This window comes from Rattus norvegicus, chromosome 7 (assembly GCF_021556685.1).
Source record: "Rattus norvegicus strain SHRSP/BbbUtx chromosome 7, alternate assembly SHRSP_T2T, whole genome shotgun sequence".
Taxonomy (NCBI): Eukaryota; Metazoa; Chordata; class Mammalia; order Rodentia; family Muridae; genus Rattus; species Rattus norvegicus.
In genome coordinates, this window is record NC_141540.1 from 126,755,673 (window position 1) to 126,782,398 (window position 26,726).

Here is a 26,726-nt window from a genome sequence, read left to right on the forward strand (position 1 = left end):
TTCATTACTTTCTCTGTCACTCAGTTAAGCATCACTTTGAACATGGGTGTTTCCTTCTTTATACTAACTTTACCTTCATTGTTTGGGGTTCAAAGTGTATCTGCGTTCCAGCCAGAGAGATTAAAGGTGTGTGTTAAGGTCCGAACCACACCACAACTAGAAATAGGGTTTTTCAGCAAATAACACAATCTTGGGGTTCACAGTGGGATCAACTATCCTACAGCATATGGCTCTCCAAGTCATAGCCTCACTTGGTCACTTAGTAGCTGCATGGTCTAGCTATCTTGCTTGTCTTGATGTCACAGGGAGAAGGCCTGTCCCTGGTGTGTGTTGTCGTCACCAGGGTGCCATAGTGAGTGAGTTGGTCTTAGGCAGAAGGGAGTCAGCCCAGAGGGTGTGTGCAAGTGCTGGGCCAACAGAGAAATAGGAGAGGAGACCGCAGGGCGTGGAGCTCTTAGCTAGAGGCAGAACATCTGGATTTAGGGAATTCTAGGAGCCCTGGTGAGGGAGGGTCAGAACTGAAACTAGGTTGTTTTAGGGTGACTAGCTTGAAGGTATAGTTTGGAGAATGTAGAGCAAGAAGGGACATTCCAGGGCATGGTGCTAGTTGGATGGGCCATATAAGAAACTCCCTATGAGGCAGGAAGGTCCTGGGGGATGTGTTGATTTGAGATGTAGGCTTCACTTCCTGGGCTGCAGCTGAGAGCAGCTGCCGCAGAGGTCTCGGCAAGGTCAGACCTGGAATCCCAGCTCTCATACCTTCAGGCATTAGGTTCCTCATAGGGAAACTGCACCAGGGGAACCTGGGTACCAGGAGTCATGGGGAATCTCTTGTCACAGGTTCAGCCTGGAAGAGAAAACAGGTCCTAGCTCACCTCAGGTCACTGTGGTTGCAGAGGGACTAGGTGATGCTGTTTGCCCTTAACCCACCCCTCAGTACCCACAGTTTAAAAAAGGGACACGTTGGTGTTTGTCCTGGTTTGAGACTTCAGTGAGGTAATACTAGCTGGCCCACTGTTACCATGCAGGCCGGTCTCAGCACCCTACACTAGTGACTCAGAGACTTCCTCCCAGGTCCTTTGCAGAGGCTTGGTTGTATTTCATGGGGTCTCTCTCTGGGGACTCCAGGTCAGGCTGCACATTGGTAAATAATTTCCTCTTCCACACCTGTCCTGGTCCTCCTTGGGGGTGAGGTGGCCTTTTCCTTTGTGCAGCCTCGTGGAGAGATTGGTTGCCCAGGCACCAGCATGGAAGCCTCAGTGGTTGGTTGATTTGATGCCAGGCTAATAGCAGCACCCTCACGGCATTACGGGGGCCATCGTGCCAGTCAGATTCAGTGGTCTCCAGGGTATGTTTTATATTATGCAGCCCGAGAAGGACCGTGCATACTATAGTGGTCATCGGTGAGTCCCCAGCTTCTGCCCTGCCCACTGTTGGCCTGCTGTGTCTCCGTGGCATTGCATATTCTTTTTTTTTTAACTTTTTTTAAGATTTATTTATTTATTTATTTATTTATTTATTTATTTATTTATTTTATGTGTGTAAGTACATTGCTGCTGTCTTCAGACGCACCAGAAGAGGGCATCAGATCCCATTACAGATGGTTGTGAGCCACCATGTGGTTGCTGGGAATTGAACTCAGGACCTCTGGGAGAGCAGTCAGTGCTCCTAACCTCTGAGCCATCTCTCCAACTGGCATTGCATATTCTTAAAAAACTTTTTCCAGGCGTGGTATTGCGTGCCTGTAATCTGAGCACAGAGGAGGCAGAGGCAGGTATCTCTATGAGTTCCAGAACAGCCTCTGTCTGCCTGCCTGTCTGTCTGTCTGTCTAGCAATCATCCATCCTCCTGTAATCATCATGACATGACAATAGAGGTCTGAGGACAACTTGTGGGAGTTGATTCTCTCCATCTACCACCATACAGGTCCTAGAGTTCAAACTCAGGCTGTCTGGCTTGGCTGTAAGTGCCTTTACCCTTAACTGGCCTGGCATTGCCCATCCTGTACATTTTCCTGTAAAACAACTGGCACAGGGTATGGCCTCTGGTGTCTGGCATTTTTCCTTTTTGTGACTTAATAGTGACTTGCGGTTTGGGCTGAGGGTATGGCTCAGCAAAGAAGAAGTTACCTAGCCCGTGCAAGGCCCTGCAGCCTCCCAAGTGTATCTATGTGCCTGATTTTCTGAAGTGTCGGGATATGTCTAATCCCAGCACTCAGGAGTCTAAAAGCAAGATTATGACAAGGACGGCTTAGGCTATATAGCAAGTACTGGGCTAGCCGTGGCTATACAACAAGCCTGTCTCAAAATCAAAACAGCAGCAACCCCAAAATAAATAAAACAAAACCCATGGTTTGGATGGACCACGTCTGTTTATCCACGCACAAAACATCAGACACTAGGTCTGTATCCGCTTTGGGGCTCTGACAAACAACAGAACAACCAGGAATATCGTTTCGCACAAACATCTGTTTGCACCTGGAGTCACTGGGTCACGTGGAGGCCCTGTGCTTCCGAGGGAATTGCTATGCTGTTTTTCCCAGGTGATGAGGCCATTCCCCACTCCCACATGTGGAGCCTGTCGATTCCTGTGGTCTGGGTGGCACAGATGCCCTATCCACCAGTGCTCTGTGGAACTCTCTGAGGGCCATTGAGCTGCTTCTCTCAGGCTCCCACTGTGGAATACGTTTCTGTTTTCAGTGACCTCCCCGAGCTGAGGGACACTGGAGCCCTCCAGCTTGAGGCATTGCTGGGTCTCTGAGTCATGGGAGAGTGTTGGAGCCTCCGGAGACTGCTGAGAGCTGCCCTCCTCCAGGCAATGTACTTCTTCCCCATGACTGGCCTAGAGGCCCATGCTCCTGTGCCTCTGCCTAGGGCTCCCTCCAACTCCTGTGTCAGCTAATTCAGGCAAAAATGGCATATGGAAATTTATAGTAGTTTTGTCCCAGCTTCAATCTATGTCTAGGCTCCTGGCTCCCAAGTCACAGTTACTCCTCCTGAGTCTGAGAAAGGGCCAGCCAGGGAACTTGCAGAAGGATTTGGACCAGAACTTCAGCACAGTACCCTGGGGCCTTGTCACCCTTGTTAGAGACCTTGATCACTTGGCCAAGTTCCTTAGGCTGACCCTTCAGTGCTGCCTGGAGCCAGGGGCTCCCCAGAGCTTTGACCTCTTCTCCTCTGAGGTCTCTAGAATTGCCTTGCTGATTGCAAACCCCGAGGCCAGGTGTTAGGATACCCATTCAGGGATGTGAGTGAGTGCATTCAAGTGTCGCTGGCCCTCCAGGGATGAACTGGCTGCTTTTGGCAGGAGCTTGCTAAACCCAGCCTTTCTCCGGCCTTCTCTGCCTTTCTTGCCAGTCTCACCCTCCGCTTGCCTGTTACGTGGCCACCCTGCTCTCTTCAGGGAAGGTTGACTTACAGACTGGGAGGTACTGGTTCCTCTCCAAGCTTCCTTCCTACCCCCATCACTTGGGGTTCACCCTTCCTGGCCCAACTGGGCCAGAAGAGTGTCGTCATCATTGAATCCAGTTGGCCTCCCGGGCTGCTTTGAAAACTGGCATTACCTGTAGGCTCTGGGCTCCCGTGGTCCCATTATAACCCCAGCCAGGAATCTGGAGCTTGACCTTGCTGCTAGAAGGACCAGCACATATACCCAGACGTAAGGAGTGTCGGGGTGACTGTACCATGCCTGGTACTTGACAGGTGGCTATCTTTTGATTTGAAAAAAACCAAACAAAACAAAAAGCTTGGGTTCTCCTCCCCCACTCCCCCCATGGGAATGAATTCTTGCCTAGAGCAGTTTGTCTTAGAACCCCATTCCAAGGCGTCCCCCAGTGGTCAAAGCAGGTGCTTAGGATGAAGGGACATGGGTACACATACTCTATTCGTTCCCAGTGACAACTGATGGTCCCTCACTTTCTTCTTTAACCTCCACAGCAGGGCTCTGTGGGGACTCTTTGGGGCCAAATGACAGCTCCAGCAGAGGAAGGTCACTCTTACCCCAGAGCTGGCTGCTTGGGGCTTTCAGTCCTCTACTGTCTTCTCCCAGGGTTAGTGTCCTTGCTCCCATCAGATCTCCCAGGCCAAGTCCACTGCCTTCTTAAGACTCCCAGGCTCCCTCTTCCCTCCATCATCCCATGAGGAAATCCTGGGAGGAACCGGTTGTAAGGAGGGCAAAACCTGAGTGGAGTAGAGGAGGAGAGCCAGCAGCACCGGTACCGTGCAGGGTAGAGCTTGCTTCTTGCTCATGGGGTTTTCTTTGCTATGTAACTGACAGTTACCTCCAGGGTAACTCCTCCTCCTGTCATCTCCAGGGCAGAGCCTCAGTTTTCCTGGATTGACTGTACCCATTCCTATGGCCTGGCTCACCTAGGATTCCTGCTGTAGGATCAGTCCCTTGACAAAGGGGGCCTCGGACAGGCCTGCTAAGCCCAACATTATACTCCTGTAAGCCTGTGAGCAGAGCTAGTGAAATATTTAACACATTTCCTTGTAGGCTAGCCCAGACTGCAGTCAGAGTGTAGGGCATTTCTTGGAGATGAAACAGGGACAAGGCTGCAGAGCTCCTGGGCTTGCTGGATCCCATTTCAATTCAACATTGATGACCCCGTTCTTAAGATAGGCCTTGCCCTGGTATGCCTGGGGCAGGGAGGCTAGGTGTGACTCAGGCACACGGGGAATGAGTAGAACTTCTAGAAGGTGCTTAGACAAGAGGGCCAGAGAAGAGGAGTTGGAGACAAAGAAATCGGGGTGCACATGCTAGAACCTGTCTGATCAGAGCTGCCAAGGGAGGGTGTAGTATGCTTGCCTCTTTGGGTAGTGAAGCGATAGGAGGCCAAGACAGGGTAAAGTTAGGACTTAGATGCTGACCAGGATGGTCGACATGCGGCCCACAGCTGGCTTAGAGATGAGCCGGTCACATGTGTCCTGAAGTTTGCATCTGAGATTGTGTGAGTCCCGTGGTCCCCTCACAAACAACCACTCCCTGCATCTGATGACCCAGCTACCTTCAACATTTCAGGAGCTAGTCAAAATGAGAAGGGATGGCTACAGGCAGCCATGTTGGAGTTTGCCCGCAGGTTCTGTAGCCTGTATATATGGAGTCCTGCACATGGGCCACTACAGACTCAGTGACTTTCTCCTGGCTTGATATGTTTAGTTTCGGGGCTGGCTGGATCTGAGCCACCTATGTATGGATGACTGCCTGGTGTTTCTGGGCTGGAGGTCATCTAGCTTCCCATCTGATGGTGAGCTTTCTTGGGATCTACTGCTATGTGACCTGGAACTCAGGTGGGGATGCATATCCTCTTGGGGAGTTTTCTTGTCTGAGACAGGGTTTTTGGAGTGCTGGGATACTCGTGAGCCCCTAATTCTTTTAGAACAGGTGCCTCTTAGCTGAATTTCATCCGTCAGCCTTGAGCTGGGGAGTGACACCCTAGGGCCTCTTAGCCTTCAGCCAACCCAAGCTTTCACACGCCACTGTCTGTACCGGGGGACCTGGTCCATGTCCCTGTAAACCTGTGCCCTGGCAAACAGAGCTGGAGGTGCAGACCAGGGGTACAGGCAGGGTACCCGTGGACTGGAGGACTTGGTGCAGAGCCTGTGGCCTTCCAGCCCCTTCATCCCAGACTGTGGCCCCTGAGAGGTACACATATCGTCAGGGCTAACTCAGTTGACTTGTTTACACACATGTCCTATTACCTAGGAGAGGTTGGGGACCCAGGCAAGGTGGCCAGGTCCCCTCTGTTGCGTGTAAGGCATCCGTGTGCCTTTTTTTGCCACGTCAATGGCAGGGTGCAGCTGTAGGGATGACCCCGTGTGTTCCCACTGGCCCGGGAGGCTATGCAGTGCTGGGTGGGGTTGGGTGGTCAGCAGGCTGCATAGCTGGATCCAGCACCTATATGGCCGTGGCTGTGGAGGCTGTGACTAGAGCTAGTCCTTGGCCTCCGGGACAGGACAATTTACTCACTGGAGAACCAACAGGAAGGACCTGGTGTGGCATGTGCTCCTCTTGGTTCCTCATAGACCTCACTTAGAAGCTGTTTTTCCCACTGATCTTCTCAGGGTGGGATAGACACCCTTGGGCTTCCATTAGGAGGGTAACTGCTCTGGTCGGGTCACTTGCTGGCTGGACAGCCCCGCAGTTTCTTCCATGTGTAGTCAATGTTGCTATCATCAAGAGGCTTAATGCCAGCTGGGCGTGACAATACACACGGTTCTTCCAGCACTCGAGAGGTTGAGGCAGGAGGATCATAAACTTGAGGCTGGTCTGGACTGTATCATGAGATTGTCTCAAAAAAAAAAAAATAAATAAAAGAAACCAAGTTTAACATGCCAGGTCTGAGAAGACCCACACTGTCCAGCGTTCCGAGGTGAGTTGTAGAGCCCTTGTCTCGTATGTTCAGGGAAATGCCTGCGGGGAGCCTCTGGCCGTTATTTTGACCACGATATACCTTCCCTTGCGATCTGGGGTTCTGGGGCCTCTAAAGCCACCTGGGATCAGGCAAGGCTGCTTCTGTGTGGTCCTCTGAACTCTTGGTCTTCTCCTTCCAGGCTGGTCCAGGGACCCTCATCATGGCGGCAGGCGTGCAGGACTTCAGCAGGACCGAGTTCGATCGACTGAATGAGATCAAGGGTCACCTGGAAATCGCCTTACTGGAAAAGCACTTTCTTCGTGAGTGTGAGGAAGTACTTATCGGGGGATGGGTCACAGCTGAGTCAGGGTGAGCCGGAGATGCTATGGTATGGACATGGGACAGGCATTCGTGGGGGCAGGCACATGTGAACATACATACGCATGCGTGGGGGTAGGTGCAAGGAAAGGCTTGGACCAAGGTGTGAACTTGGACTTTAGACTTTTTTTTTTTTCCCGGAGCTGGGGACCGAACCCAGGGCCTTGCGCTCGCTAGGCAAGTGCTCTACCGCTGAGCTAAATCCCCAACCCCGACTTTAGACTTTTGATATTACCTCAGAATGCCTGTCCTGTCTGTCTGTTGCCTGTTGCTTCACAAAACCCAGCCCTGGCCTATGCCTTGCAGATGGGGTGCGGAAGCAGTTGAAGTCTCGGAAAGGAGTGACCTATTCTGTAAAGATTGGGAAGACAGTCATGAGTCAAGCACAGTTAACTCAGAATTTTCAGAGCTCCTCAGAGGCATCTGAAACCATTTGTACTGTTACACACAGAGGGCTAGTGGGAGGAGGACCCTGGGACCCCGAGGTTTGCTGGACATCCCCTCCTGGCTCCCACTGGCCAGATCTTGACCTTTGGAGTAAGGAGGCGGTGGTTTTTGGTTTTTTTTTTTTTTTGTCAAAACAGGAGCTTTTGCAGTTTTAGCCTGATCCCACCTCATGTTTGATCTTTCTCGTGACCCCCACATCCTCTTGGTCTTGCAGATGAGTAAACTGAGGCACGGGTGACCGAGTCATCCTGCCATGTGGTCAGAGTAGTAATAAGGCCTTAAGCCAACCTGGCTTGCTGCTTGTGGCCCCTGACGCATGTCATTGGAGCTGAGGCTCCACAGGAGCCCAGGACACTGGGAAGCAGCTAAGGGAAGAGAGCTTTAGTCCTGCTTGCCCAGAGCTGGTCACTGTGAATCCACGGAGCAAGCCCTGGCCAGGGTCAGGGTATAGGAGGGCTGCGGGAGCACTGTCCCCACTGTGGAGCAGTTTGAAGGTGCACAGCATGGAGCCAGCCAGAGCTCATGGGGGTGATGGGGTTGAGGACTCTTAAGGCTGCTAGACCATGAAGGAAAATGTCTGAAGTGCATACTTGGCTATTCCGCTGTAGGATACACTGCCGGCATCCTAGGATCATGCCCACAGTTCTTTTCTCAGTGTTGTCCAAAGAGGTATCTCATCCTGCTCCTTGGTAACTCTCTTTTTTTGGGGAAGGGGGTGGGGCTTCCCGAAATGGGGTTTCTCTATATAGTCCTGGTTGTCCTGGAGCTCATTTTATAGACCAGGCTAGCCTCCAACTTAGAGATCCGATCGCCTCTGCTCCCTGAGTGCTGGGATACCACCCTGAGTGCGTTACCACCACCCTCCTTGGTGACTCCTAAAGTAGGTGTGGCACTTACCCTGACAGTGTGTGGGCTTCTCCATTAATTATGGAAGATTTTGAATATACATGGAAACAAAGCAGAAATCATCAGAGGCTCCCAGTCTCTCCAGGAGCGGATTCCAGGCCAGGCTGGCTTTCGCTCCTCCCCCTCTGGGTTGGGCGATGCTCAGCCCGCGCGCTCTACCACCTCATCTGTAAATATTTTAGTAGATCGCTCAGTATGTTTTAATGACAAAAGCTGAGAGACCAAGATGGGAAGCAGAGCAGCACCACAGCGCCCCCCCCCCCCCCCATTGCATCAGAGACTGGAGCTGGGATCTCCCCGATAGGTTTCTGACAACTCTAAATTGATTCTCGACAGGGTCCGTGGGCGGGAACGGCTGGCGTATCTCCTCTGTCTTTTGGCGTCTTCTCTCTCTCTATTACTGCCATAATCTTCGGTGGCTGGCTCGCCAAGGCAGGGCTCCCCCACTGGATATATGGGTATTGTCCTGTAGAGTCGCCATGTCTGCTATCCCTCCTCCACAGTGATGGTTGTGTTTGGGCCAGCCCTTTCATGACGTGGATGTGCGTCGCCCCAGGCGACATCACAAGGAGCAGGCCCCTCAGCAGAGTTTTCAGACCGGTCGATTTTGTTCTTGCTCCACTGATTAGCCAACGAGTTTCTGAAAACGAGTTTCTCTTGGCTCTTTCTGCCTTGAGGTACAGTGATCACGGGAAAGGTGGGATACACAAACTTCCTCCCTTTGTGACATTTAAATATTCCACCCGAGACCAGAGAGGTTGCCTGCTCCCCTATGTGGTTTAGGATCAGGGGAAGCTTCAGTAACAAGGAGTGATCATGGAGTTATGACCTGTGTGTGTGCTCATGTTTTTGCCTCTGGGATATGCATGCGTCCCTTGGCTTCTTGGCTTGTTCACAGTGGGACAAGGTAATCAACAACCCCCCCCCCATTAACACATCCTGCGCCAGTACTGGAGTTAACCATTTTTCAAGGCAGCCCCGGTTCTCTTCTGTGGAAAGTGATCTATGGAGACCAACTGAGGATTACAGGACAGTCACTGTAGCCAAGAGTCATTGTGTCTTGAGCATTACAATGACCAGGGCTTGGGCAGTATGGGTTCAGACAGGTGACCATAGGAAGAGACAGCCAGGACTCCTGAGTGTCTTTTGGTCCTCACTGGGGCTTTACTGTGACCGTGTTTTCAACTCATAGTGAATTTGGTTTCCACGAGCAGGAACAGCCTTACTCAATTGTCTTATCTCACAATCATATATTCTAGACTCAGGACCAGTTGGGCATGGTGGTAAACACCTATGATGCCAGCGCTGAGGAGGCCAGCCTGGGATACAGAAGGAAAGAAACGTTGTCAAAACCAAAACAAAACCCCACAAACACCATGGTGTGGCAGTGCACACCTTTAATCCCAGCTCTTAGGAGGCAGAGGCAGGAGGCTGTGAGTGAGAGGCCAGCCAGAGCTGCACAGTGAGACCCTGTCTCAAAAATAAAACAAACACGCCAGGGCCACCACCAGCCTGGGGACCACTGAGCCCAGTCTCTGTGGGGTTCTGCCACTTCTGTCCCAAGGGATCATCTCACTACGGAAGGGTCAGTTTCTTCATTGGAATGCTACCTGCACAGTTGGTTCCTGTTACTGCCTTCCGGCCCTGCCGTTGAGGAGTGCAAGGCCGGCTTCAATGTTTCTCCCACTTCTGATGTTTATAGAGATTACCTTTGTTTGGCTGAGTTTCTTCAGACTCAGAAGAAAGTTACAAAAATAGCACCGAGAATGTGTTCTCATGGATTGACTCCTCAAAGCGTAACGATGTTGCCATACTCACCTGTCCGTGGGTTTTATCCACCCAGCCCTCTTCCCACCATATAAGCCGTCTATACATTTACATATACATATATGCATCCGTCCATTTATCTATCTCCCATCCACCTCTCATCGATTAAGCCGTCCACCCACACATCCACCCATCTTCCATCCATCCGTTTACACATCCATCCACATCCTGCTTACCCATTAATCCTCCCCCTGTGCATCTATGGATCTCTCACCCACTCACGCATCCATCTACCACATCCATCTCTTGCCCACCAGCCCACCCCTCCACCCCCCTCCATCTCTCATCCACCTACCCATCCATCCATTTGTCCATCTGCCCATCTATTTATATATTTCTTCTGAGCTGCCTGATGGTCTGTTTCAGACATGGTGCTTCTGAGTTCCAAATAATCTTGCCATGTGTCTTAAAAGCAAGGCTATTGGGGCTGGGGATTTAGCTCAGTGGTAGAGCGCTTACCTAGGAAGCGCAAGGTCCTGGGTTCGGTCCCCAGCTCCGGAAAAAAAAAGAACAAAAAAAAAAAAAAAAAAAAAAAAAGCAAGGCTATTCTCTTACAAGCTGTGGTATGCAGTGTGTAGCTATCAAAACCAGGAAATAATGTTGCCGTGCCATTACCTGGTACAAAACCTTATTGCGGCCTCACCGTTGCCTCGGGTCCTTTTTGGCAAAAAGGAAGTTCTGGTCACACGTTGTCTCTTTAAGCTCCTTTCCTTGACTTGTTTCCTGAAGCAGGTGTGTTTCGAGGCATGTGGTAGGTTGCTTATAGAATGGGCTCGGGTTTAGATGTTTTCTGTTGCTTTACGGAGACTCAGGTCATGTGGGTTTTGCTCTGCAAGTCAGAGCCATGATGGTGTGTCCTCAGTGCTGGTCACAAGGTATAGGATATCGCCTCATCTCATTCTGCATGATGCCAAGAGTTCCTTGTCAAATTAAATTCTTGTAGCTATCTAAAATTATTGCAACTGGGGGTGTAGCTCAGTGGCAGAAGGCCTGCCAAGCACGCTCAAGCGAGGGCCTGGGTCCCTTCCACAGTACTGGGGGGAAGAAAAAAAGCACCCAGTTAAGAAAAACTGTTTACAGCAGCGGAAGCACAGGGAGGCTAAGCCAGGACGTCACCCGAACCCTGGGATTCAACACCAGCCTGGGCAACACAGCGAGACCCCTTCTAAAAGCAGATTTTAAAAAGATAATACGGAATGGTCTATCAGGCCGCACTATCAAGTGATAGCCAGGGAACCTGAGTGTCCTCTAGAGTCTCGATTTTCTTGTAACTTAATAATCCTTGCTCTTGATTGCTCTATTTGGTTGTGCCTTCCCCTCTAGATAAGTGTCAGCACACTCACATTCTGTGCACACTCGCGTTCTGGCACTCACACTAGGACGGTACCGGAGATACTCCATGCCCTGTATGCTGTCTGTGTCCCCAGTCTGGGTGTGGCCCAATCTGCTGGTTGCCTGTTGGTGACTGATTGTACCATCTCCAGCTTTCTGCACCGGCTATTGGTTATAGGCAGCCCTTCCCGGGCCCTCTGCACCTTGAGGGTGGGGGAACCTATTTTTGTACCCGAGACTTGATGTCTCCGGTGTAGTGGGTGCTGAGTGACTGGAAGAAACTGCAGAAAAGCCTGACAGAGGTGGAGTGGCACAGAGGAGCCTATGCCTCCTCCCAACATGGCATCCACCACAATCTCCTGGGTAATACAGTGTTAGAGCCTTGAGGCACATAGACATACTCTGGCTGTCACTGAGCCTATGCAACATGTGCTGGCCTGGTGGTCCCTGTCCCTCCTGGTCAGCAGGGGAAATACCATGTGTAGGGTAGGGAGTGCCGTAGGCTAGTCTCGAGACCTACGCTTTGGCTCTTGCTCCCTTCTTTCACTAACAGCTCAGCATGAGCTCTTTTGGACCTTGGCTCCATCCATACTCACCTAAGTGATTAGTTTTCAGATTCCATTCAACTGTCTCAGCTGTCCTTTCTCTGACAACAGCCTGTCATTCTTCACAGAGGAAGGAAATAGCCCCAAGTGCACAGTAGTTTTCTTCAGTGATTAAATATTGGAGGGTACAGATGTTCCCAGGAGAAAATGGCACGGGATGAAGACGGTACAGTTGAAATGTGCCTTAATCCCAGCCAAAGGCAAGGGTCTAAGCTTGTTAAAGACCATAAATGAGTGAACGGTGTCAACATCCAGCAAGTATGAGGCGCCTTTCACTGGATTATTGCTCGCAGGACCTAAACGCATTCAATTCCAAGGCGTCTATTACCAAGCGTGCATTTATTGATTGCTTGCTGCATACAGGCTCCGAAAAGTGAGGCCACCAGCACTGCAAAGCGTGCACACAGCCTCTACCCCAAAGCATCTTGGTGAGCTTGGATTTTGGAGGGGAAAGTGTTTCAGGCCTCTCAGGAGCCTCCTGGTTGCTGGTTGCTGGGCTGTGTGTGGATTGAGGGCCCTTCTGAGGTGATACCTCCCCAAGGTAACTTCTGCCGGCACCTCCCTGATCAGTCTAGAGGAGACTCCCCTAGGGATTGCGCCTTGTCTCCAGCTGCTGACCTGTATGCAGCGGGGTAAGTGGATTCCCAGTGGAGGCAGCCAGTGGACAACGGTGACTCCCAAAGCATGTAACTAGGAGGGAGGAGGCCTTTGCTCCAAACCCCTGGCACTTCTAAAAGTCCCCTTCGTGTTCAACAGGTGATGGGGAGGGAAGCTAGAACGGCTGACCCTTGCTCTGTGGGAAGACTCCTGGAAGAAGGCAGGAATGGGCTTACCTCTGGATGTACAGATTCAGAAAAACACAGGACGTTGTAGCACAGGTTAGCCCCGGGGTGATTGACCTAAGTGATCAGAGCAAGACCGCCTCACTATCAGTCTATGGACAGCAGAAGGCTGGGAGACACCAACCATGCCTCCAGGGTTCTGAACAGTTGAGGCCATCTAGAGACAGAGCTACCTGCATGGGTTGACAATGTGCCTGGGCCCAATCCTCCAGGCCTAGAGCTGCAGAGTCTTGCTGGGCAGCCCGGCCCTCCTGACTCTGCCTCCTCCTATAAGCTGAGTACAGCAGAGCTCAAAGGTAAGCCCCAGGGACCGAGCCTGGAAAGGTCTGCTTCTGTCCCTAGTGTGAAGCCGGTGGGCGGAAGGGGTCAGCGACCAAATTAGGACTGAAAACTGAGATAAACCAGACACAGGTCCTATGGGAAATTTTCCAGGAAAAAGATGAAATTGGCCCCTAAAATGATTAAAGCTCTGGCCCTTAGGCCCAAGGTTTCATATTTCTGTGCCTGGGTGGTGTGGATTAGCGGTAGACTTCTTTTCTAGCATGTTTGAGACCCTAGGATCTGTGCCCAGTACCAGGATGGGGAGGAGCCCTAAACCTTTTCTAAATCATTTCTGTTGCCCAGTAAAGTATACCCTTGAAGATTTCATCGAAGGTGAAATATTCGTCTCGAAGACTTGTCATTACCCAGGATATAAGTTCTTTGAGCACAAAGGCCGACCCCACTCACCAGACCCCTGGCCCGTCTGTAGCTCATAATTCAGAGGAGAAGCTCAGATACCCTGGTGCTGGCTCTGGTGCAGCTCCCAGGGCCAGGCCTTCTGCAGTATCGGGGTGAGATGGTGAAGTCATAGGTTGACAAGCTCATCTGCTGCGTCATGCTGATGGCTCCACATTCCCCGCCTGGCAGGATGCCTTGGGCAATGATAATTGCTTGTCATGGGAGTCTTCCGATCAGGAGCCACCATCCATCTCTGTGACCTCTGTGGGGACTTATAACCAGCCCCATGGGCACAGTTTCAGCTCCCAGGACCATGAGAGGTATCATCCCATTCCTGCTTCTGGGAGGCATGTTAGAAGTCCTGTGTTTGTAGCGGGGAGAGAAGACACCTGGGCCAGTGGGCAGCTGTCCCCCGCTGCTCCCAGTGGTCCCCCATGGGAAGCCTCATGTAGCAGAGACATGTCCAGTGGCATGTGGGGTGTGTTGTATATCCCAGCACACTCGCCTGTCTACATTGGCACTCACCAGCTGGGTTTTATGGGAGGGAGAGAAGCCAGCTGCTGCCTCACCTGTCCAGTCCCAGAGCCTGGCAGCTGCAGGGCGTTCAGCGCACATCTGGGTGGATGAATGACTTAGCAGATCGCTGGCTACCCCAGCCAGAGGTGAGCACACAGATAATGGGATGAGTGGAGAGACGGTCAGAGCGCTGCCTCGCACCCAGGCAGGCCTTTCTGTACATCCTCTGGGGCCTTACTAGGCACCACCCAAAGCCACTCTCCAGCCGTATCCTACCTTGTTTTACATCAGGTATTCGGTCCCCGGGCACAGTGTCTCCTTACCGAGCTCCACTCCCTAGCATGTGTACTGAGAACAAACCTCTGGAGCTCACTTCACCTTCCTGGCGGTAGGTGCCTGCCCTCCTGCTCATATTAAGCAGGTACCGGGCATCTAGCAGTAAGCTTGATGCTTTGAGAAAGTTTGGCTGCTGGTGCATGATTGGAGAGATGTGTCCAGAAGATATGGAGTGGATAGAGCAGACCCCTAAAAAAAAGAATGTGTGCATGCCTTTTTGCCTACATGTGCAAGATATTCGTGCATGACAGGCGTGCCTGGTACCCATGGAGACCTGAAACTGGAGATACAGGCAGCCGTGAGCCACCACGTGCTTGTTTGGACTTGAACCTAGGTCCTCTGGAAGAACAGCCAATGGTTTTAGCCATGGGGTCATCTCTCCAGCCCTTGACCTTCTTCCAGACCCAAGGGTAGAGACTTTGGAATAACCGTATCTCTCAGCCCAGGGCTAGCCAGGGCCTCGGAGTCCAGCCTTGAACATCAGAGGCAGGGGCATGGCACCCCCCAACTCCCATCTCATACTGAAGGACCATGTTGGGTCTGGAAAGCCAGCCTTTCTGGGCAGTAGTTCTGACTGGAACCTCATTTTTTTTTCTTTCTTGTTTGCTTGCTTACTTCCTTTCCTTTCTTCTTCCCTTCTTATCTATCTATCTATCTATCTATCTATCTATCTATCTATCTATCTATCTATCTATCTATCTATCATCTGCACACAAACCTCAGGACACCACCCTAGTCCCACAACTGACTTCCTAAACCCAGGATGCCGACCCAGGCAGCAGCCTGTCACGTTAGAATGCTAAACGTCCAGAACTTGGCCGCACACTACCTGATTTTGAAGGAACATTCAGCTCGGTGTTGACAGTTCGTCATGCTGTAAATTCCACTTCTGTGCAGAGCAATGAATAACATGGCGATAACTGAGCTCCAGGAGAGCACACAGGCTGTGGGGGGCATGCAGGGCGAGACACCCTCCGGAGCAAGCAAGCGGCAGTGGCCAGAGAAAAGGAGCATCACACAATGCCACTTCTCTAGGGCTGAAGGTGAAGGGGTACCCTGAACCCAGGAGGTGACTCGGACCTAGTCCATTGGGAGGGCAAGGCATTGTCTTTTAGAAAGGTTCTTAAGGATAACAGGAAGGGAAACTGGGCTGGGAAAACCCATTCAGGTACCCAGTTGTGCAGCCCAGCCTGGCTGGAGACAGCTTTCTTTTCCCCTCCGGGAGGGAGGTTTCCCGTGTATGTGCTCCAGCTGGGTGGGGAGAAATTTTATTTAAAGCTTATCATTTGATTCCCCCCACCCAACCCCCCCTCTGACTAGGCCTGTTGCATCTTGTGCCGAAGGGATTCCTGCCTGAGAGATCTGCTCTTGCAAATTTAAAAATAGCTTTGAAGTTGTTTTCCTCCCCCTGTGGGCCGGGAGCCATGGAGGCTGCGCAGCCTGGGCAGGCCATGACTGTGGGCTGAGTTATCTCCTCTGTGTCCCCTTGAATCAGCACACTGAGAAGGGCGGAAGGGGTTTCTCGGGGGTCCGGGGTCCACCTGCCCTCCACCTTCCAGAGCCTGGAGAGGCTAAAGCCTGGAGCAGGTGTGGGGACAGGTGACCTAGCTGTACTAGTCCCTCATAGTTTCTGTCATGCGTGTTCTGTGAGGAATCCTTTGCTGTACCAGGTCCCTCTGGCTTCAGGGGCTCCCGCTCTTGAGTTCGTCCTGCCTCTTTGCCTTGGAGATATCCGGCAGTCCCCGAATGGGGCTGGCTATGAGGATCAGAATCTCTTCCTCCTTAGGGTCCCTGGAGGTCACTATCATAGGTGAGCTGGCACTTTTAGACCTATGTAGATGTGTGTATACCTTGACACAGAAATAGCCCCCTGGCTTTCTCTCTCCTCCACATTCATTTTGCCGCCTCAACAGCTCCTATGCAGGTGGGTGGGGATGGGGTAGACCTTGCCCCTCAGCGACTGTCCTGGTTCCCTCTGGTGCTGTACACCTGAGTCATCTTGTGTATCTTCCTAGTAGTTGGTTTGCTGGTCTGCTTAAATGAATAACACGGTGACAACATGGGTGTTGTGTGAGCAAAAGCCTAGAATGGAGCTTCCAAACTTCAATGTCGAACTCTTCTTTTGAAATACACCCCGAGGACTTAGAGGTTTCAGGGACCGACTCATCTTCAGCGGGCATTTCCACTCCCCTGGCCTTCTGCAGGCTCCATGGTCGTCATCCCTGCTTTGTAACCAGGCCAGCTGAGTGCCTGGAGTCGGCTACAGTCATCACTGGGCCATGTAAAAAAGCTAAACCCTGGTCTAGGGGCTGTGCCACACCGTTAGTGGCATGTGATACATAGTCTCATTGACTCTGTGGACTAATGTGCTAGGCTATGGCTTTTGCCTAAATCCTCCCTTGTGACCTAGGTGCTGGCTCCGGATGTCTTCCTCACTTGACTGAGCCTGTGAGATTCCCATGTGGAAACAGGGCTCTGAGCTTGTATCTGTCTCTGTCCTCAGACAGAGGGCACAGGAGAGCAGGTGTCTTTCTTCTGTGCAGCTCAGGGTTATGTGAGCATATTATAGGATGGCACACCAATTGCCTCTGGCAATGTGCTGCTCATTGGTTCCTTTCTCAAGACTACTGGGTTATGAGAACGTCTATGTAAGCATTCACGCCTGGGTTGCCTCAGTGGGTTGCTGGGGAGTCCTGCTTCTGTGTAGGGGGATATAATCGGAGACGACAAGAGTAAGGTGGGAGGGGGGACCTTCCAGCTGGGGTGAGGGGGTGGGATCCCTAGACCCAGGAAGGCCACTGTGCCCATCAGAGGAAGGCTTCTTGTTTTGTGATGCTCAGGGGGCCGTGAGGCTGGAAAGTCCTCTGTGGACCTCTATCTATTGGGGTCTCCTTTGCTCTGTCTGTCTGTTATTGTTTTAGCAGAGAACATGGTAGGTAGAATCTCGATTTCCCCAAGAGTGTTTACCTGTGCACGTGGTCATTCCTTAGCAGATGTGACAGGATTGTCAGCCTGAGGTGAGAAAGATCCACGATTATCTATGGGTGCAAAGCAGTCTCGAGGAGGAGGCCGTCGAGAAGGATGGAGGTGGGTCAGCATGAAGTCATTGGTCTTTGGGAGTCACCAGCCAAGCAGAGCATGCTCCTCTGGATGCTGGAAAGGATGCGGTATGCCCAATTTTCCCACCAGCCTCCGAATAAAACCAGCCCATCCTATTCTATCAAAGCCTGTTTGATCTCCTGACCTTTAAAACCGTAAGATAGTGACTAGTGTACTAAGTCAGAATATAATATTAGCAGCCATAAGAAGCTAATATGTAGATAGATATCCAAGGGGCTCCATCATCCTACCCTTCACCCCATGGGAAACTTTTGCCCCATGACTGAGGGACCAGGGGGCACACATCCCAACGGTCTGTCCTGGGTGGGTCCAGCATCATCAGTGGGCGTTAGAGACTGGGGTGACCCCATCCCCAAGTCATAGTAGTGACAGACAGTATGGGGGACCCAAAGTTCTGAGGCAGAAAGCCGGGGGCTGTTAACCAGCCACAATCAGATGTCAAGACAGAGACACTGGGGATAGAACGGGGCTGCCATGGACCTCATGACTCCACGCCATGAGGAGACTGGGTGAGGATGGCCTTACGGGCGGCCAACTCAGCGCTTTCTGCTTGGCAGGCAGTCAGCCTTTCCCTCCCTGAGAGGGAGGAGCAGGAGAAACCGATGACTGGGGCTTGTATTGCTTTTGTTCTGTGGACCGGCAGGACCCAGCACTGCACTGCATCTGACCTAAATGTGTCACCGTGGGATGGAAGCTGGCCCACATTACCAAGAGAAACCGGGGCTCATCATTTCAGTTGCAGAGAGAGGGCCTTGCAGGGAGCCATTAGCTGAGGGAGAAAGAGTTCAGGGAAAGAAAGGCTCAGAAATCCCACTTGGTTTTTACACGCTTAGCTCTCCCCGCCACCAGAAAAAGGTGCAAAGCCTCGGGGACTCTGCTGGGAACAGACAGGCTGACTCACTAAATTGGCAAGGGCTGCCGTGGAGCTGCCCCTGCAGCTGAGCCCCTAATGGCTGGGGAGGGCAGGAAATAGAAGATGCAGTTGTACTATTGCTGGGCCGAGCTTCCCGCCCTCGGGGGTCCTGAGAGGGGCTAGAGGTATGTCAAGGAGACATACACTCCTCCTTCAAGGGCACACATGCCCTACTGCCCCGAAGAGAACTTATGTACCCTGCTCACCTTGGGAAGGGACCTCTGTGCCCATCAGTAGTGCGACTACCCCCGCTCCCCTCCCCCCAACACACACACACGTTGGCTAATCATCGCTGTGAGTGGAACGTGGTGATGAGCTTTCTGATACAGTGACACCAGGAAGACGCAGACGTTCAAGGGAGGCCAATTAAAGAAAGTCTAACTTCCTGTTCCTGGCTGAGCGGCGTGTGCTGTAAACATAGAGAAGAATTGCTTTGATCTTCACGTGGGCTGGGATCCAAGAGGCCAAGGGGTGGTGGGGGTGGGCGTGGTCAGGTAATCAGGCAGGAAAGCATCCGGACCCCCCAGCCTCAGCCCTCCTCCTTCAGTCTCCCTCCAGCCATACCAACAATGTAACGTTTCTTAGCTCTGTTTATCCGTGGTATAAGCTTTGCCAGTAGAGAGACAGATGATGGAAAGTAGAGACCCTCTGGGCTGAGTCTGCTTATACACCTGGTTCTTTTATTTTTAAACTTTTAAAGATTGATGTATTTTTTTTATATGTACTTGTGCTGGATAGTTTTATGTCAATTTGATGCAAGCTAAAGTCATCTGAAGGAGGGAACCTTAATTGAGAAAATACCTCCGTAAGATCCAGCTGTAGGGCATTTTCATAATTAGTTTGATGTGGGCAGGACCAGCCCATTGTGGGTGGGGCCATCCCCGGGCTGATGGTCCTGAGTTCTATAAGAATGTAGGCTGAGCAAGCCTTGGGGGGCACGTCAGTAAGTGGCACCCCACCATGGCCTCTGCATCAGCTCCTGCCTCCGGGTTCCTGCCGTGCTTCAGTTTCTGTCCCGACTCCTTCAGTGATGGACTCTGATGTGGAAGCGTAAGCCAAGTAAACCGTTTCCTCCCCAACTTGCTTTTGGTCATAGCGATTCATCTCAGCACCAGAAACGCTAACGATGACAGTACTTGTGTGCCCATGTGAGTTTCTGTGCGCCGCCTGAGTGCAGGTGCCCACAGAGGCAGAGAGAGGGTGTCATAGAACTAGAGTTAGTATGGGTGGCTGTGAGGTATCAGAGGTAGATGCTGAGAATAGAACCTAGGTCCTGTACAAGAGGACTCTTAACTGCTGAGTATCCCCATTCCCTTAAAAAAAAAAAAAATGTATTCCCAAACCTGGTCCTCGAGCTGGCCATGCGCAATTAACTGCCTTACACGCATACCTGAGTACGTGGCTGAGCCAGGTAGATGGGTTCCCTTGGCAGAAAGCTCGCTGGTCATCTTAGTGGAGGACGTCATGTGGTCAGTCTATCTACCTGCTCATTCACTGGACACCGATACCCCGATAGCTCTTCTGCTATACCTACCCCAGGGGGCTGAGAGCCGGGTTCTGGGGAGGGAGGCTTCTGGCCTGTCTATCTCAAGTGATCATGTAGTCTCCATGCTGTTCAGAGACCCGGGCTTTCTTAGCCATCCCATGACCCTCTCAGGGAAAGGCCTAAGGCAACACAGTATCCCCTAGCATTGTAGGACCGGCTGCAGCTCTGTGAGGTGAAATAGCTACTACCTGCGACCTAGGTGGTAGGACCCCAGGAGGTTCTCTGCAGAGCTGACTTGGTCATTGCCCTTGGGTCTCAGAGGGATAGCCCAGCCAGAGGTGGAATGTAAGCCTGGCAGCACTGCGAGAGACCGTCCATGGGGGCTCTCCCAGACCGCAGCCCACCATTGTGCTAGTTAGCAGCCAGGCCTGGATCTGGGCTGCAGCTCCAAGCAAGCCTTATTGCTCGAGCTGACTACCTGGGCTCACATCCCAGATGGTCTTGCTGGCATCATCTCCTACTTCCGTCCTCACCTGTTCATACCCATTTCCAGTGGGCGAGCCCTCCGAGGCTCTTGTAGCCTAGATCACTTCTCTTCCGACCCTCAGCCCAAACCATCTGCCACCCTGTCCCTCTCTGCTGAGCCCTTACCTCCCTTCCCCCTAGAGGGCTGTTTCCATTCCTGTCTACCTTCCTGTTGGGTTCACGACTGGCCAGGGCAGGGCTGAGGGTTGTCATTTAGCTGTCTGTGGGGGAATTGAGCACAAAAAAAGCAGGGTGTTGAGGGCGGTGGCCCTTCCCCACCCGGATCCTGGCTGTGTTACGCTGCATGATGTTGAGTGTGATGATGGGAGAAGGGAGAGAAAAGGGTACTAACTAGGACCCCTCTTCTCATATCAGTGTGGAGAAGGTGGAAGGGGACAAACCTCATGCTGTTGTGAGGCGTGACATGTGCGAACAAAGGACAATCTTCAGTGACTTTGACCTCACACTTTGGCATCTGCAGTTTTAGGTCAGCTCCTGGCCGCTTCTACCCTCCAAGCTGCCAGGTTTTCTACCTGACGCCCCTCCCCCGGCTATCTGCAGTCATCCGGGTCTCAATTCTGATCCGACTTTCGTGAGGGTCTTTCCAGAGGTACCCCACCCGGTTCCCAGACTTCTTACTACTTCCAGGCTGCCCTGTATTGAGGTGACCTGAGGGCTGGCTTGCCTGTTCTGCTGCTGGCACCTCCTGGCGCCTTTAGCCTTTCTGGCCCAGTCCTGTTGACTGAATCACATGGTGGTGTGTGCCTCACGGTGTCCTGTGTGGCGGTGACTTGGCTAAAGGATTTTTGCACTGTTGTTGAAACCCATGGTTTGCCCCAGTCTTGTCTCCACTGTGTAAGAGTAGCCCCAGTGAAGAGCCTCCCTCCCCCACTGTATACCTCAGAGGGCCCAGAGGAACTGCTGCTGGCCCTCACCAATAGCAGACAGGAACCAGAATGCACTGTCAACTGAGCGCTCAGCAAACTGGAGAAAGTTCGTGTGCTCTGATCTCTTACTTATCAGGAGCCTATCTGCTGTGCTCTCAAGTTGGCCAGTGCTGTCAGAGGGGGCAGTGGGTGTAAATGCTGATCACCTGATCTCCTCTCCACAGAGGAGGAGCTCCGGAAGCTTCGAGAAGAGACCAACTCAGAGATGCTGCGGCAGGAGCTGGATCGGGAGCGGCAACGTCGGATCGAACTGGAACAGAAAATGCAGGAGGTGCTAAAGGCCAGGTGACCCCACATTCATTTTTTCTTACTACTGTAACGCATTCCCCGAAGCTGGTACTTACAAAGAAAAGAGGTTTATTTAGCTCACAGTTCTGGAGCTTGAAGAACTCGGAGCTGGCGTTGATTCAGCCCTGGTCGGGGACTCATGGCTTATATAGCATTATGGTAAGAGAATTTATAGGAGAGGTTACAGTCTGCCGGAGGCAAGGCAGGGTCAAACACATTTAATGACCCTTTGGTGAGAACTAATCGAGGCTCCCAGAGCTCCCTCCCAAAGCTGCTCCCAGGACCTGAGACCCTTCTACCCGGCCCATTCCTTTAAAGGTCCCCCAACCCCTCCACTGAGAACTGATCACCATGAGCCCTTAAAAAACAAGCCACCTTTAATCCACAGCATTTACTCCCTCCTCAATGGGCAGGGTTTCCTAAGAGTGGTTCGAACTAGGCCATCAGAGAAGTCTTGCTTAGTCCCTCAAGGTGTACACAGTGAATCATATTGCTGGCCAGATTGGACTCCTAGGTTCAAGTCTTGCCTGAGCCTATCCAAGCCACAGCGTGGAAAAGTATCTTTCTTTCCGGAGGTGAGGAGCCTCGTCTGGGTAATCTGTCACCAGCCAGACCTACGTAGAGAGCCGCGACTCAAGATGGCCTCAAGACAGCAGAACACTTTATACCCTTCTAGTCTTGACTAGAAGTTGCTCCCTGACCCGTGGGCCCTGTCCTAAATCTATTATTTATTTAGCCCCAGAGAGTTGGCTGGGCTTCTTGGGACCCTCTGGGGACACTGACCTCCCCCTGCCCCGCCCCTTGCCTTGTATTTTCCTAAACTTGCCCTCTCCCAGTGGCTACTTCACTCCTGCTCAGGCCCTGTGGCCTATACAGAGGCTTGGCTGCTTCTGCAGCTTCAAGGCAGGGTCCTGAGCACCCCCACCCAGCACACACACTATATACTACCTCCTAGAGTTACCCACCGAGATCACACCCTCACCGTCACAGGCTTTCTCTGTGGGTGATGTTGCCACCCCAGCTTCTGCAGGGGACGTTCACAGGTGAGAGATTTTCCTTGGAAATGCGTTCTAAACTCTCAGTCCCCGGGCACCGGCAGCCCCCTTACTCATCCATCCCCCTGACCACCCTCGGGAGCATGGCTTCCGCTTCTGCTGTCTCTGGTAGGAGGCCCATCAGTAAAGAGCATCATACATGCTCTAAGACCGAACTGTAGGTCCCTCTGCACAGCTGTCATGGTGCCACCTGGAAGAACAGGCTGGGGGCCCAGGATCCCAGCTCCCTCACCTCAGCATCCACCACCCTCACCCCGCTATACTCTCAGCCTCTGTCCCTGGCCCTGCTGGTCCATGGCGAATGACTCTCGTCAGTTTTTGGGACACCTACTTCTGCCTCCGGGATGCCCCAACTGGACCTCGCTTGTGGGGACCAAGTCTCTTCCTTGTTAGGATCTTGCCCCTCAAGTGTGAGTCACACTGGTGGCAGTGCTCATGGTTCAGTCTTGAGTAACAGGTTCCTGTGCGGTCTCCTCCACTTCCTCCTGGGCCTTAGCGTATAGTGGCAGCTCTGAGAAGCTCAGATCTTGGGAAGAGAAGCTGCCTATTCCCTGTCCTGACATTCCTGGTGACAATTCATGTGGTCTATGGCACCTGTTAGTCTGGTTACCCTACTTCCCCTCCCCACGTCACTGTGACCCGTCTAGTCTTCTGGGGTAGGGGTCACCATGGGGCCTGTTTGGGGAGGAGGGACCCTGCCTTGCCTTTTAGCCCTGGCTGCAGGCTTAGTGCTCTCCACACCAGGGTCCTCAGCTAGAATTCTCCTGGGCTGAACTGGGACCTCAGAGACTCAGGAGTAAAATGTGTTCATTATGCATAAGATGCCTTCTTCCATGCTGCCTCCCCAGCTTCCCACCAAGGCCAGGCTCCCCCTGGTGGTCGTAGCAGGAGCATTCAGCCACGGGCAGATCCTGTCCCAGCAGCCTCCGCTTCTCTTGCCCATTATCTAGCCCCTAGCCCCAGCCCCATGCTGAGACTCTAGCCCTCCTCTCTCTCCTGTCTTCCTTGGCGGGTGAGCTTGCTGGGCCCCGAGTCAGTTCTGAGGACATAGAGGGTCCAACTAGGATGTGGAAGGGAAGGAACATCCGGGTCGTGCCCCAGGAAGTAGAAAATGAAGTTCCCAGGAGAAGCAAGGGGCCTCTTCCCTTGCTTTTATTCTGAGGATGGGGACGAGTTCAGGAGCCTTCTGGAAGCCTGAAAAGTGGAAGGGGTTGGAGTGAATGACATTTTGAGGATCAGGGGGAAGACTTCCTAGTTCCTGATCATGTTAGTGAACTGTGCGGAGAGAAGGGCCGTGTAGGGACACTTCAAACACACACAGTTGTTGTAAAAATATAAAAAATAAAATGCTGTCTTTTATCACCGACTAGGTCTGGCACCACAGTGCCCCAAGATATCTAGTAGATATCTTAAGTGTCACTCAGCAAAGCCTCTCACCCGCTTTGCTCCATCCCATCTCACACTGCCAAAGGCCTCTCTCTGGGCCTGGCATCAGTCTGTCTACTATCTAGTTCCCAAGGCAGGTTTCCATGCCAGAAGCACACATCCCAACTCCATGGTGGCCCAGACCAGCCACCGCACACTCTCCCAACTCAATTCTCCACAAGAAAGAACACACAACACAATGACCTCTGATCCAGTTGATAAGATATAATTGCCCACCTAAACATACACAGCCCTGTACACATCCATCCCTTAAGAACATTCATAACAACCTGTAAAGGTACAGCATGGAGTCTTAACGTCAGCCTCCATGTTGTCCCGCCACGGCTTCTCTCTCTCCTCCTCTTCCTTCAAACTTTTCTCCCGCCCATCCTTCCTTCTCGTCCAATGACAGGCCTCATTCTATCTCGTACCTGCCTCACCTGTGACCTCATCCCACACGCAGTGCACACTTCCATATACTACACAACCCAGCACCTGTGTTAGGGTTCCTATTCCTGCACAAGACACCATGACCAAGAAGCAAGTTGGAGAGGAAAGGATTTATTCAGCTTACACTTCCTCACTGCTGTTCATCACTGAAGGAAGTCAGGACAGGAACTCACACAGGGCAGGAACCTGGAGGCAGAAGATAATGCAGAAGCCATGGAGGGGTGCTGCTTACTGGCTTGCCCACATAACTTTTCAGCCTGTTTTCTTATAGAACGCAGGACCACCAGCCCAGGGATGGCCCCACCCACAATGGGCTACGCCCTATCCAAGTGATCACTGATTTTTCTCTATGCCTCACAGCTGGATCACACAGAGGCATTTCCTCAACTGAGGCTCCTTCCTCTCTGATGACTCTAGCTTGCGTCAAGTTAACACACAAAACCTACAGTGTATGTAGCCCACATACCCCACAGGTACACCTCTGCCTGAAGCTGCAGGGACAGCTACTGTGTGCCCATGGCCCAAGGCAATGTGGGGTGAGATGGCTGGTGTCCCAACACTCCAGAGGACGGCAGAGCTGGCCAGAGAAACAGAATAGGGTCGCCACCCAAGGGATGCAACCCAGGCTGCTGCTGGGGTATATAGCTCCCTCAGGGTGTGCAGTTAAGTGTGTAATGGCGAGAGTCTGACAGGTATAGAGACAAGACTCCAGCTGAAGGCAGAGCCTGAGGGGCTGTTAGGCCCAGTGAAGACTGTGATCATCGTGAGCTGAGCTGGAGGCGGGAAGCCAGGGAGATGACTGGCATGGCCTAGCTGGAACCCAGCATAACCATTTTGGGGTATCATTCAGCTTTGGATAAAGAGGTGCGTGGTATTCTCGTTAGTAAGCTATTATTTTTCTTCTGAGCTTAAGGATGAAATAAGCAACTGTGTTAAAGTTAACAGGAATGGTGAGCCTCTTGCTTATGAGGCCTACTTGGTCACAGGGAAAGCACCTTAGCGAATGCTGGGCTCCGTCCTCTCTAGCCCTCCAGCCTTCAGGGCTTCAGGAGCTGGCAGAGCCCACCTGTCCCCAAAGCCCACTTACGTGTGGGGCTGCAGGCCTCTGCACTCACGATCTTTGCCTTTGTCCTGTCTAAGGTCGGAGGAGCAGCCAGCTCAGCCTCAGCAGCCGGCAAAGGGACAGAGCCAGGCCAGCAACGGTACAGGCACAGGTGAGCCCCTGGGCAGGGATGGTTCTCTCCCTAGCCAGGCCTCTCCCGTGTGGAAATCTCCTGCCATCAAAACTGGGTCAGTGTCCCTCACCGTGGCTCAAGTCACCCCAAAGGTGATCTCGTTTCCGTGCACAGATATGACATGTTGTCTAGTTTGGCCAGGCCTCCCGAGAGGCACCAAAAGGCACATACCGGTTATGCTACGTTGACTCGCTGACCTGTTCCCCGTGACTGGTCATCCATGTGGGTATTGAGTAGACTGTGGCAGGCCACAGCAAGGAATGCCCTAACCTCCCAGGTAAGGAGCAAGCCTTTTCTAGTCTTGCTAGGATGTTTCCTGCCCTAGCACCCACATCCATCTTGCCACATACTTTAGCTTCTGAAGTTGCCCTTCAGAGAAGGGAACTCCGTCCTCTGTACACTTCTTGCGGGCCCTGGCTCACAGACAGTGTCCGTCCAACATTCTGACCATTCACAAGTCTCTCCCTCCCCTATGCCAGTAAGCCTGGCACAAGCTATGGCTTAGGTCATTGGCTCCAGGCTGCCAGCGTCAGGAAGAGACCCAGAAGAGGAGGCCTCTCCTAAGGTTCTCCCAGGTCTAGCCTCACTCCACCCACTGGCAGCCAGCCCCAGTGCAGGTCTGGCAGCTGCATCCCCTTGGGAGGCGGCCTCCTTGGGCCATCCGGAGGATCCCTGGCCCATTCCCAGGCTTCAGAGAGCCCTTAGCTTGTGAATCTTGATTACCAGGCCAGGAGCAACACAGAAGACTCCAAGACCCTTAGTGCTTGGTGATAGTGAGGGTTGAGAAGTGTGAGGTCACCCAGCTCCTTAATCCTTCACAGCCTGGGGACCCCTTGTCCTCTCATCAAAGTCAGGTCTATTTTTTTTTCTTTTTTTAAAAAAAGATTTACTTTTATTTCATGCATACAAGTGTTTTGCCTTCTCCTATGTCTATACCATATGAGTATCTGGTGCCCACGGAAGCTAGAGGAAAGGGGCGTAGAATCTCTTGGAACTGGAGTTACAGGTGATTGTAAGCTGC

At 52.2% G+C, this 26,726-nt stretch overlaps 1 protein-coding gene and 1 long non-coding RNA gene across 12 annotated transcripts in view; one reads left to right on the forward strand and one right to left on the reverse strand.

The window, feature by feature from the left end:
* Positions 1-26,726, forward strand: part of Gramd4 (GRAM domain containing 4) — a 74,683-nt gene that overhangs the window by 34,345 nt on the left and 13,612 nt on the right. For 6 of the 7 annotated variants that reach the window (XM_087557508.1, XM_087557506.1, NM_001427302.2 and 3 more), the window contains 3 exon segments: positions 6,552-6,672; positions 21,417-21,537; positions 25,611-25,684. In XM_087557508.1, coding sequence (XP_087413634.1) covers positions 6,552-6,672; positions 21,417-21,537; positions 25,611-25,684 — 316 coding nt within the window. 7 annotated transcript variants of the gene reach the window in all.
* Positions 8,264-18,703, reverse strand: LOC148004917 (uncharacterized). 5 transcript variants are annotated; one of them, XR_015624923.1, is made up of 5 exons: positions 13,419-13,516; positions 12,681-12,746; positions 11,839-12,143; positions 10,526-10,944; positions 8,264-9,402 (listed from the first exon to the last, which is right to left on the reverse strand). It is a non-coding gene; the product is annotated as an uncharacterized LOC148004917 (long non-coding RNA). The 5 variants fall into 5 exon arrangements; XR_015624927.1 differs by having other exon boundaries at positions 8,265-9,402; positions 10,526-10,810; positions 13,419-13,603; XR_015624925.1 differs by lacking the exons at positions 11,839-12,143; positions 12,681-12,746; positions 13,419-13,516 and adding exons at positions 17,229-17,414; positions 18,501-18,703.